Source organism: Anguilla anguilla, chromosome 10 (assembly GCF_013347855.1).
Source record: "Anguilla anguilla isolate fAngAng1 chromosome 10, fAngAng1.pri, whole genome shotgun sequence".
Classification (NCBI taxonomy): Eukaryota; Metazoa; Chordata; class Actinopteri; order Anguilliformes; family Anguillidae; genus Anguilla; species Anguilla anguilla.
In genome coordinates, this window is record NC_049210.1 from 32,741,705 (window position 1) to 32,753,421 (window position 11,717).

The following is an 11,717-nucleotide window of genomic DNA, read 5'->3' on the forward strand; positions in this document are numbered from 1 at the left end:
CTTTACCTTCCCCAAGGTGTCAGAAGTGTTCAGCTTTAAATTTACCTTGGATGTCCTGCTACATTTCTGCCCACAAACAAGTACCCTAAAATCAAGGGCTTTTTATTTATTTATTTCTAAAGAAAATAATTTACCACATTTTACCACACATTATGCAATGCTCCAGGCTGGGTTTCATTTATTTATTTCTTAATTATGATCAAATGTCTAACTATGCATTGACAGCATACAGACTTTTTTTTCCCATAGATGGTATTTCTCGATATAATTGTGCAGCCATGGGAACACATTTTACGCTTGCCGGTCAGGACATTTCTCCGCGGTAAGAAGAAATGTAAGGACAGCGCTTACGGCGTAGCTTCTTTTGAAAGTGCTGCGAGGGGTAACCGCGATATATTCGCTTGCAGTCAGATCTGTCCAGAATGTAAAAAAGTCTGGGATACTTCACGGTAAAAAAATTCGCGACAACGTGGTTTGAAACAAGCGGCTTAAAGGTAGTCACTAGATTATCCAAAAGCGTGTACCCGTCCGTGACAGCGAGGGTTTGAGAGTAGATACTAACCAACCAGCAGGAGCGACACTGGTGTTACGGAAATTACTTTTCCAAGTGATATTGTTTTGCTTAGCTTAGTGCTTTGTTAACTACTGCTGCGTCCGGTTTTGTCGGAACAGATAAGAGGCACGTCTTTCCCCATGGGAAGTAGACTATTGTTTTTGCTGGAGTTTGCCGTCCATACGCTGCTGCTGCCTTATTTTGCTGTTTCCATTTTGGATAAATAATTGACACGTTGGCACTTATGTTTTCTTAATGCCGCTGGATTACCAGGTAAGCTCTGACACATATGGGCAGGTGTAATTGTAAAATGAACAATGCTTTGTGGTGTTGTGTTATACTTTCTACTATGATGTTCAACTATCCGAAAACTGTTATAATTAGAACTACGACAGCATTGAAATCCCTCTGGATTAAATAAATTCTTAAAACGAAACCTCTTGGAATCTCATCTAAAACGCACAATTCTATCCCAAATATAGCCATTAATTGTAAGTGTAGCCTACTTTTATTTAATGATTTCTGCGTAAATCGTGCTGTTTCTATAGTTCATTTAGTTTCCGCTGTAGTTTACTTCAACTAAATTGAATGTGTAAAAAAAAAAAAACGCGTGAAAGGAACAGTTAGAAATCGATTTCTATTACGTTTGTAGTCCCAAACTGAAAACCACATTAACCCGAACATTTTATTTTAATTGTGAGTGTGTGTGTGTGTGTGTGTGTGTGTGTGTGTGTGTGTGTGCGTGTGTGTATGTATGTGTGTGTTGTATGCTATGTTTGTGTGCAGCCGCGTTTAGAACTACACACTACTGCAATTTTAATGTTTCTTTCACTTTATGTATGGGGTAAGTAATCCAAAAGGGTGTACATAAATCCCAGATGGTGCTTCAAACGTGTGTGTATGGTACCAGACATCTAAGTATGAAAATTTAACTGAAGTTGGTGCTTGAGTCAATAACCAGAAGATCTGGTTAACTGCAATCCCCTGTGGCTGGGTTTTGCATGGGAACGATGGCAGACAGCAGCCTGCCGCTGTTATTCAGCCTTAATCCTAAAAAAGTAAAAAAGAGTTTAAGTGAAGACAACTGCAGGAGTGTTATCTGAGTTTGAAACTCCCTTAAGGAAATGAAATATAGCGCTGCATATTGACATAAAATATATTATCAGGATATTGCAAAACTTCAAAACAAATAGACAATAGAAATAATTATTACTGCTTTCGATATGGCATAATATCTTTTTAAAAATAATAAAAATACATTGATTTGAAATAGACATGGTCTTATTTTTATGTTGCAGTGTACTCCATTTCTGTAAGGGTTGCTCCATTGGTAGCCGAGCATACAGCACTTGTAGACAACTTTTATTCAGTATTGGCTTTATTAGGCTATATTTTCCATTGAGTTTTTATCCTATTTCCTCAGATTTCTCCAGAGGTTGTTGGATTGATTTTTCGGGAGCAACTGGCCATGCATGTTGGCGAAGAGCAGGCCCCCCAAGCAACCAGCGGGGTGCCCGAGGACGACATGAAGGAGGGGGATCTGGGGGATGGGCTGGGGAGGAAGCCGGGGGGTCTGTACGACAGGAGGCGGGGCAGAGGGGTGGCCCCGGTGGTCCTGCCGCACACGGGGCAGCCACACGCGGGGTCACCGAAGAAGGCCGGAGGGAACGGGAGTGTGGCCTTCTCATGGAAGTCCTGCAGAGCCCTGTACACCACGTTCCACCGCGAGCTGGAGGCGGAGCGACCTCGCACTTCCTGGAGGTTGGGTAGTACAGGTAGGTCGCCTCCTCACTGGCTGAACAAAATTAGCTGTTTTTAAAGGTACTCTATGTAAGTTTGTTTTAGAAGACATTTCTTAATAGTTGGTTAAATTTCCTTCACATCCTGGCAGGTATTGATAAATTAAAAGCTGAAAGAAAAAAAATCTGGTCTTCTCTGACTGCCCCAGGGCTGCCACTCCAAATCAGCTGCTCCAAATTTCACCACACCTGAATCTTAACGACCAATTAGGACAGTTTTCTGAAAAGAGGCTACTCTTCTTGCCTGTCAATCCTGTTGTGCGTTCACAGCACTGCAAGAGCAGGAAGGGCATGGCTACACAGATAAGAGCAGAGCAGATACTGCAGAGATAACGCTAAAGCTATACCTCAGAATGACACAGAACTATGGTACTGCCTCGTCAGCTTACGTTTAAAACCTTCTCAACTATATTTTACCCTGAATTTGACACAAAGACATACAGATAATGAAAGCAAAGACATTTTTGAGTAAAATCAGATGAAACCCAATTTATTAGTTTGTCGCTGTGAAAGCAACTGTGATGTGACAGGTGAAAAACTGGCTAGCCTCAAAATGATGTGAAAATCAACCCTATCATACGTTTAAAAGCTTCATAACTATATCTTACACTGATGAAGCCCGTGCGAGGGCACAACGCATAGGTCCAGCACGTTTTAATTGTTCTTGCCATGTTTCGATAAAGGCTTTTAAATTTACCATCAAGTGACTTGGATCCCTACCTGTTTGCCACTTGTATTCTTTCATAATTTTGACTGGCAAACTAAACCCTTTTTTATGTATTGATATTTCCTCTTTTTGGCTGGACCGCAACAGCGGGGCCAGCCCTATAAACGCAAATGTCTGTGACTGACTGAGTGACTGAGTGATGAAGTTACACCGTTGGTCGGCCGAGTTAAGAAGTTACACCATTGGTCGGCCGGTCCAGCCATATACTAGGTTTTGACCTGGTCTTGTTTCCAAAGAGCACCTTTTGGGCCATTATCTTTGTCCATGTAGCACTCCTTCTCTAACCTTTTTATAGTTTACACTGAATTTGACACTGAGACATAGAGCTTATGAAAGCCCAGACACAAAGTCAGGGCCAGAGTAAGACTATGTGGGCCCCGGGGCTACGACAGCCTTTAGCATCCGTCCCACCCATTAGTGAAGTAGCTAACATTTCCATAAACTCATATTTATTGTGGGATCGCACTGGTTGTGTTGCTAGGGAAACTGCACCCATAACAAAAATGCTTGTTTAAATTTTTTGGCGTGTTACCATGGTATGGACGGGATAATTAAAAAGTACTAAATTTCTTGAAGGTACGTCGTTATTTAACGCACTCCACTTCATGTCGGGAGGCTTGTTGCCTCCGTGGTGTGCATTAAAATAACATAAGCATTCACCCAGTCGTGGATCATCATTTGCATAGCCTAATAAATACCTGTGTGACTGGGGCCAGTCTGTGCCCTCTAAAGCGTTGGGTCCGTAGGTACAGCCCTTGTAGCCCGTTGTGATAGGACTGCCCTGCATAAGTTGACCTAATCGCTATGTGTGATTGGTGACAAACGGCAGTAGCTATGGTCTCTGTAGCCTAACCAATGCTCAAGTTGTCATCTTATGTTTAAGACCTTTACAAGTATATTTTAAACTGAATTTTACCTTAAGACATGCAGATCATTGAAGCAAAGACATTTTTTCAAGTGAAATCAGATGAAACCCTTTTGCAAACCCATGAAAACAGTTGAGGTGATTATGTGACTGTTGTCAATAAGCTGGCTATTTTCCAAAGAATATGAAACTGCGGTGCTGTCATCTTATGTTTAAAAGCTTCCAAACTATATTTTTACTCTGAATTTGGCATGGAGACATACAGCTTATCAAAGCCAATATATTGTTCTACTAAAATAAGATGAAACCCCAAATGCCCTAAAAAAAGATTTACATTTTTGACATAAACATTGATTCATATGTAATTGGCCACAGCAAATTCTGACTGATGAAGAGGTCACTTATGCCCTCACCTGTATGTCAGGCAGCGTGCTTGCATGTGTTGGGAGGAAGGGGCTTTGGAGGGTGAGCTGAGGGGAGGGGATGGGAGGTGGTGGAACGTTTTGTTAAAAATTTAGCTCTCTTGATTGTTTCTCCAAACTTACATACTGCATCTTTAAATAACAGCTCCACAAGCCCCACCCCTTTTACAAACAAAATCCATATATTGGTCAAAGGCACCACACAAGAGTGCAGGGCAGTCACCCTTTTTGTTTTAGTGAACCTGGGCCTTTTATTTTAGCCTGAGTATTATGCGGCCTCATCTGAACCGGAAATGCCCACACCACTTTAAACTGTGTGACTCAACACACCCCACCCCCCACCCTCCACCACCTTCCGCCACCCTGCACCATGAGGTCAACATCCTGGTAAACACGGCTGACCAATCTAGCCTCTCCTCGACTCACCTTGGTTGCCATAGAAACAACAACTGTGTTTACTCAGCCTGAGAATCCGTGTTGCCGGATGGGCTGTTAGCAGCAGGCTTGCGCTAACCTGGACCCAGCCATCCCTCTGGGTGACTGGCAATTTATTGTGTTTACTCTGTATTCAGGATAGTGTACGTCAGCCCAGGCTAGAACGTGTGCCTACTGTTACCCTTTATAATACCGTATCAGCAGTAGCCAATCGTGGGCCGTCACGTTGTGGAGCAGAGAATTGGCGTGTTTTCGTTTGCACACCGCAGCACACGCCCGCCCTACAAAAACAGCAAGGCAAGGAAAGGCCTTGTTATTGAATGCTATACATTACAGAACCAGCCAGGGGGATAACATTTTATTTAAAGCCTTATTAAAATTCTGAAGGCATTCCTAACTGTGTGAGAATGCAGCGAGCTCCTTATCTGCGCTTGCACAGGTGGATGAGGTGGCATTTTAAATGGCAATTCTCTGGGTGCGTCGATGGCCAACTGCCAACACACAGAGAAGAGGGATGCTGGACTCCAGCGGCATTCTTTCTCATAAATCTCTAGAGTCGACGTACTGATGTTAATTACTAGAGAGAAACCCTTGGTTTCTTCTGAACAGTACATTAAAAACGTCTCCAACAAATGTTATTGTCTGATCTTGAATGCTAATAACTGTATGTGTACAAAGGCTAAGAAAACCAAGTGAGGTTCAAGTTTACTGTCGAAACATGGCCCTCACTTCTGCCTTCGCTGCTCTCTGTTTGGATAATGAATGACTGTGTTTGACAAGACATATCAAACAGGGTAGTATCACTCTGCCTTGTGATATAATCAAAGTCGGCTTCCAAAGGGATTAGTTGATTTTTGATGCGTCATCTACAAAGTTTGGTTTTTTTAATGTGCGCATTATTTTATCTGTAGGCCAGTTAACCCTGCTTACTTTGCTAGTCTGTCTTGCATTTTCCTTGGTCACTGGCCGTTGGAGTCTTCGCCAATCTGCATCAGTCCTTGTGTTTGCTTGCCCTGCTGTGCTCCTGGCTGTAAGGACAGAAGCTGGAATTAAGGGAAAGATGTGAACGATTTCTATTTGTCTTTTGTTGTCCTCTGATTCTTCTTCCTCCTATACTGCTCCTGTTGCTTTGTTTACCCACATCAGCAACCACAAGTCCCAGTGACTGGCCAGAAGGCTTTTAGTGAAGGGCCCACTTATGCACTGCTGGTTGATTTAGTGTTATTGTTGTTTTCATTTTGTAAGCCAAGAGCTGAAGGAAATTTAATATTATGGGTTTAATGGATTATAAAAATGTATTTTCTATTCGGTTCTACCAATTTCTCTAATTGCAGCACAACCTCATGTTTTAAAATAAAGAATGTCCAGTACTTTTGAACTTTTGGTCTACATTGACACTGCACTTTACACCATTTCGTTTTTCAGATGAAAATGTTTAGGTGAAGCCTCTGTTTTTGAAGTCGCCCTCCCATGTCTGTGTCACGTATTTGGATTACATCATCATCCTTTGTAACTTTCTCCCAGAATCCCTCAGTGATCTCTCCTGTGAAGAGCTCAGGCAGAGACTACAGGAGGTCTCAGAGGTGAGTGTGCAGAGTGTGTATTCGCTGTACTACCAAAATATTAACAGAAGTGCTCATCAAGGTCTTTTTGTGATTCTGTTTTAGTCCTAGTAATTAGCCCGGGGCTCCACACCTCTCTACAGCAAGTATTTCCATTCATTTCGAAGGCTGTCTGCTGAATCAGTAACTTACTGCAACATTTGTGATAAAATCTGGTTATAATGCCAACTTCAATGTTGTGTAAACATTCAGAGAGTCACCTGGAAGTGATGCATAGACTTCTGAATAGAGTGAGAGTAAATGCAGTTGATGTGGTTGTTCCTTTGTTATTTTTTGAAGGGAAATGGGTTTCATTGGCTAGGAGTTCTGTGGAGTGATACGTAATTGGCCAGAGCGTCACCGAGGAAGAGAAAGCTTCAACCAACAGTGCTGCCTCATTGCTCGCTAGCGGCCCCTCTGGTTCATTTGGCTTTCGCAATCTGCAGGCTAAGAAGTCAGCTGGCTGCTCCCTTCACAGGAATGGGATGTACAGGTCTAATAACAGGCATTCGGAGTAGCAGCTGTTTTTGATTAACACCTCTCGTGTGTGACAGGAGGTAGAGCTTCTGCAATGTGAGCTGGAGGCCACCCAGCGCCACCTAGAGGGCAAGCATGAAGCGCTGAAGATCCTGCAGAGCCGAGTAAGTTTCCGTAACGTTATCGCTGCGTTATTTATGCATTTAACACACAGATGTACACGGCTAAATGTTTTCTTAGGAACTTCCATGAGTTCAAGGACACAGCAGCAATGCCCCAAATGGGATTTTAACCTGTACGTCCTGTTACATTGCCACAGTGCTGTGCACAATGTGGTGAAGTCCAGCCTTTGTGTGCTTATCTTGGCCTTTTCACGTTAGTTTTCTCTCTTCCTTATTTTTTCGCATAAGGCCATGTTTGACAAAGCAACCACTCACACCAAAACACTGCTCCAGAAGAGCGAGGAGAGGAACAAGGCATTGGAGAAGGTGACTGAGCTTTTGTACCACGTCTTTGGCCGAGTCATGGATTTGGTCTGTAAAGTGGGTGGGGCTTGTGGTAATTTAAAAACAGCATGGATGTCAAACAAAGGCTTGGTTCCTTTCGCGTTATGTTTGTTTACCAAATGTCACCTCCGTCATGAAATGTTTGAACAGTACAGTTTTTAAACTACAATTTAATCACAAAACGAATGCTACGCTTTTGCCTGCTTTTGTGTTCTGGGTCAGCGTTTGACTTTGCTGTGCGCACGGCTACGTTGCGTGCCTCGCCTCACAAACAGGCCGTTTGATAAATCAGCCCGTGAAACAGGCTCGTTCACGCACCTTGGCTTCTCCTTCAGGAAGTGAACGCTCTGCAGTGGGAAATCACCTTCAACCAGGTCCAGTTCAAGAACCTTGAGCGTTCCTGGAAGGAGAAGTACGAGAGGTACATTTCTGATGCTGTGACAGGTTGGACCATAAGAAAAGCCGTGGGAGTGCACAGAGGCGTAGGATTCATTTCAGTTTTGGGCAAGACACACTGCTGGGCCACCTAGTCTGGTGTGGTCAAATTTCAAACTTCACAAGCATACTAGCTGGTGTAGCAATTCATTCACATCAAACTATCAGGGTGACATGCCTCCCTGTCACCCCCCCTAGCCTACAATTTTGAGAGAGCTGCATGATAGTCAGGAAAACCTGGCAGTTAACTGATAAATAAAAGTGGTTGGAAGTTACTGTACTTGGAGTGGATGATTTTTTTGATTCCTGTCTCAGTTCATTATTAGGTAGCTCCTGCATTTTGAGCAGAACATTTCTGAGACAGTATGGCTGAACGCAAGTACTGTAGTGAGATTTGTGACTGGCCTGTGCTACTGTTGGACAGGATGTGCAATGAGAACAAGGCTCTGAGTGACTCAGCGGAGGACAGACTGCGAGAAGTGCAGGAGCTGAAGTCGGAAAACGCCTGTAAGTGTCCTGGATACCGGCTGATCTCCCCATGACAAATAGTGTCCCTAGATACTAGCTGTTACCAGAGGAGTCCTTTGTTTTTTTGGGTGGAGGGGGATTTTGTTGATTGCACTTATGAATCATTATGATTATATTTGTAAAGCAAGTTGGAATTGTTTTTTTTAAAGTACTGTTTTTTCAGGCATTTCACAATGTTGATATATGTTCAATATTTCATATAAACACGTGTATATTTATTTATGTGTGTGTGTGTGTGTGTGTGTGTGTACGTACGTACGTGTGTACCGTAGCTCTTAGTCAGCGGTGTCTGGAGCTGGTTTCCATGCTCAGTGTTCAGGAGAAGAAGGCCTTTCAGGAATCACTGCCCCCCAGTTTCAACCTGGCCAGGGACGGTACTGCACCGGAGGTAAGGGTGCGTGTGTATGCGAATGTACTGTATGTGTATGTGTATGTGTGCGTGTGTGTGGTGTGTGTGTGTGTGTGTGTGTATGTGTATGTATGTGTTTGTGCGTGTGTGTGTGTCTGTGTGTGTGTGCACATGCCTGTATGTGCATGCGTGTGTGTGATGCCCCTCTCTGTACCCTAGCTGGCTGTGTTGGGGGCGTGCCACTGCAGTGCAGGTGTGAGAGCCCAGTCTCCCTGTCCCTGTGCCAGGACGGCAGCAGCCAGCCGCAAACAGGTCCTGCAGCTCAAACAGGAGGTAAAGCACACCTGCTCACACACCTGCTCCCAAACACCTATGCCGGGAAATGTGCTTTATTCAAGAAAATGCTGCTGAAAACTAAGAACTGTTTTGAACTAAGAACTTTCAACTAGAACAACTTTTATGCAGCTTTCATTACAGATACCCCCCCCCCCACACACACACACACTAAATGCTAAATGTAATTTTAAGGAGCACCCATTTTGGAAGTAGTGAGGGTGAGAATGGGTAGGTCCCATTTTGGGAGAGGAATGGGATGCGTTAGGGCATAGGGCATGTTTTGAGAGTGGGTGCTAACATGGGCTTTGATTTTGGACCTCATCTAATTTTTGGGGGGTTATGGGGGGGTTTCTTAGCTGGAGGTGCAGATGAGGAGGAAAGAGGAGGCTCTCACAATGGCGGATGCGTTCCGCATCGCCTTCGAGCAGCAGCTAAAGAGGAAGAACGACCACATCATGAGACTGGCCGAGGCGGAGGGGCACCTGTGGAAGGACACTTCCCCCACCAGGAGGGAAGAAGGTGAGGTGTCCCAGAATGCAGCTGTGTGGGTTGAAGAGATAATAGTGTGTGTGTGTGTGTGTGTGAGAGAGAGAGAGAGAGAGGCTGTGTCAATCAATCAATTATGTATAGGAACACCATATTCTGAGTTTAAGAGATGATTGCAGTATGATTACAGTACAGTAGATTACAGTATGTGTGTGTATGTGGGTGTGTGGGTTGAAAGATGACTATCACAGTGTGAATATGTATCTCAGTGACAGTGCAGTGGCTGTGTGAGTACTTCCCTGGGAGTGTGAATGTGATTGTTAATAACACTGTTTCTCCTTTAGCAGCAGTGAAAGGGGGCTCGGTCAGTGTGGCTCAGAAACTGAAAGGCATGCTACAGAACTGTGCCGAAGTCAAGATGTCTGACGACCCGGCTGAGGTGCTACGTAACCTGCTCGATCTGGTCAGTGACTCACGCCATGTTTCCCCTCTGCCTCTGAGTGCTGGTAGCTGTGTGCATGTGTTCTGTGGTTTGGGTTTGTTTGCTCACTGGGGTTCTTGTTCCTCACAGCTGAATGACAAGGAGGAGGCCCTGGCGCACCAGAGAAAGGTGAGCTACATGCTGGCCCGCCACTCGGAGGACCTGGAGCGCCGTCTGCTCCAGCTCAGGGGGCGGGACTGTGAGACGAGTTGCCAGGGGACGGTGAAGGAAGGCGGGGACAGTGGGGGTTCAGACAGCCCCGCCCCAAAACCCTCAGTGACCCAAGAGAACCCCTCTACAGACTTGGACAGCCCCGCCCTAAAACCCACTGAGACTCAAGGGAGTCCCTCTACAGACTTGGACGGCCCTGCCCCAAAACCCTTCGAGACTCAAGAGAACCCCTCTACAGACTTGGATGGCCCTGCCCTAAAACCCTCAAAGACACAAGGAGGTGCCGAGGAGGACTCGAACACTGGGGTGCAGCGTCCGGCAAAGGGAAAGCCGTCCCAGGAGACTCCGCCCACTGCTATGAGCAGGAGAGAAAGCCGAGGGAGCGGTGGTGCGCTCAAGGATCGGGAGGGCCAGAAAGCAGAAGAGGAAGAACAGAGGAGTGAACCGGGCTGAAAGCGGGTCTTTCTTCCTCTGCGAGTGAGGGGAGCACAATCTGCCTCCCTCCGAGCTCTGAGCACACAGCGCAGTGTATGTTGTCGTGGCTTGTACCTCACGGCAGACATCTACAGTGGGAGGAGTCATTAGACTGCGAATCGGCCCTGCTCCCGTTCTGTATCTGGAAGAAGGTGGACGCTGAGCAGCCCCGATGTATCCATATAATCCAGACTGCCATGAAGCACTGTGTTCATTTTTATGGCCACACTTGATGATGTTGTCATTTCTGTTGCTGTTGTCGTGTTATTATAATATGCTGTTTGCATTTTTAAAACAGGGATTCATATATACCGCCATTTCACATTGAAGAACTTTAGTATTAAGTGTGCGGACGGCAAGGACTGTTTGTTTGATACTGTTGTGTGAGTCAACGTCTCCTTTGGTACCTCAGTCTACTCAGTCTTTACTTTTTTGAAATATGGATTTCAATATTCAACTTCTGCCAGCTGGACTGAGATTAAACCCCAAACTAATTGAGCTTTTGTTAGTAACAAAATACTGGGGGCCAAAAAACAAGTTTCTTCAGACTAATTGGGTTCTCCTTGGCTATGGTGCTCTTAAGTGCAAAATATGTAACATTTGAAATGTGAAGTGTGATCATTCCTGATGACTTCTTTATACCTAGAGTATTCTGCCATACTCAACAAAAAATGTTGTTTTCTCATTTATGTTTTTTGTCATTTTGACAGGAGGTAACAATTATAGATTGTGCCGAATGCATTGAGGCACAGCCAACTTCTGCTAAATGCCTTAAAGTGTTTTGTCACAAGAGGGTTGATACTGTGCTGTATTCCTTTTTTAAACATTTATTTTACCTTTCATCGCCCATTTTAAAGGTCAAAGTAACTGATTTTTTACCTGGTTTTGAATTTAAATATCACAGAATATCTGGTCATTGCTGTTATTTTAGTCTTCATTGAAAGTTCTGGACAAAGGAGAATCCACAACAATGAATTTTATTTAAATTGCCTGAAAGTGTTTTGTTGCAAGAGGATTGATACTGTGCTGTATTAGGCTATATTTTAAAAAGAAATCATGGATTTACCTTTCA

General features: G+C 44.3%; 1 protein-coding gene across 2 annotated transcripts; it reads left to right on the forward strand.

Moving 5' to 3' along the window:
* Positions 1 to 347: 347 nt before the first annotated feature.
* Positions 348 to 10,751, forward strand: ccdc125 (coiled-coil domain containing 125). Of its 2 annotated transcripts, none has more exons than XM_035378765.1 (12): positions 348 to 826; positions 1,977 to 2,328; positions 6,326 to 6,384; positions 6,957 to 7,043; positions 7,290 to 7,367; positions 7,721 to 7,806; positions 8,245 to 8,327; positions 8,621 to 8,736; positions 8,917 to 9,030; positions 9,390 to 9,552; positions 9,864 to 9,982; positions 10,091 to 10,751. In XM_035378765.1, exons 1-12 carry the CDS (start codon positions 809 to 811, stop codon positions 10,622 to 10,624), a joined length of 1,809 nt encoding a protein of 602 aa, XP_035234656.1. In that variant the 5' UTR covers positions 348 to 808; the 3' UTR covers positions 10,625 to 10,751. The 2 variants fall into 2 exon arrangements, with proteins under 2 accessions (XP_035234656.1, XP_035234658.1); XM_035378767.1 differs by having other exon boundaries at positions 353 to 826; positions 9,867 to 9,982.
* The last annotated feature ends 966 nt before the right edge of the window (positions 10,752 to 11,717 follow it).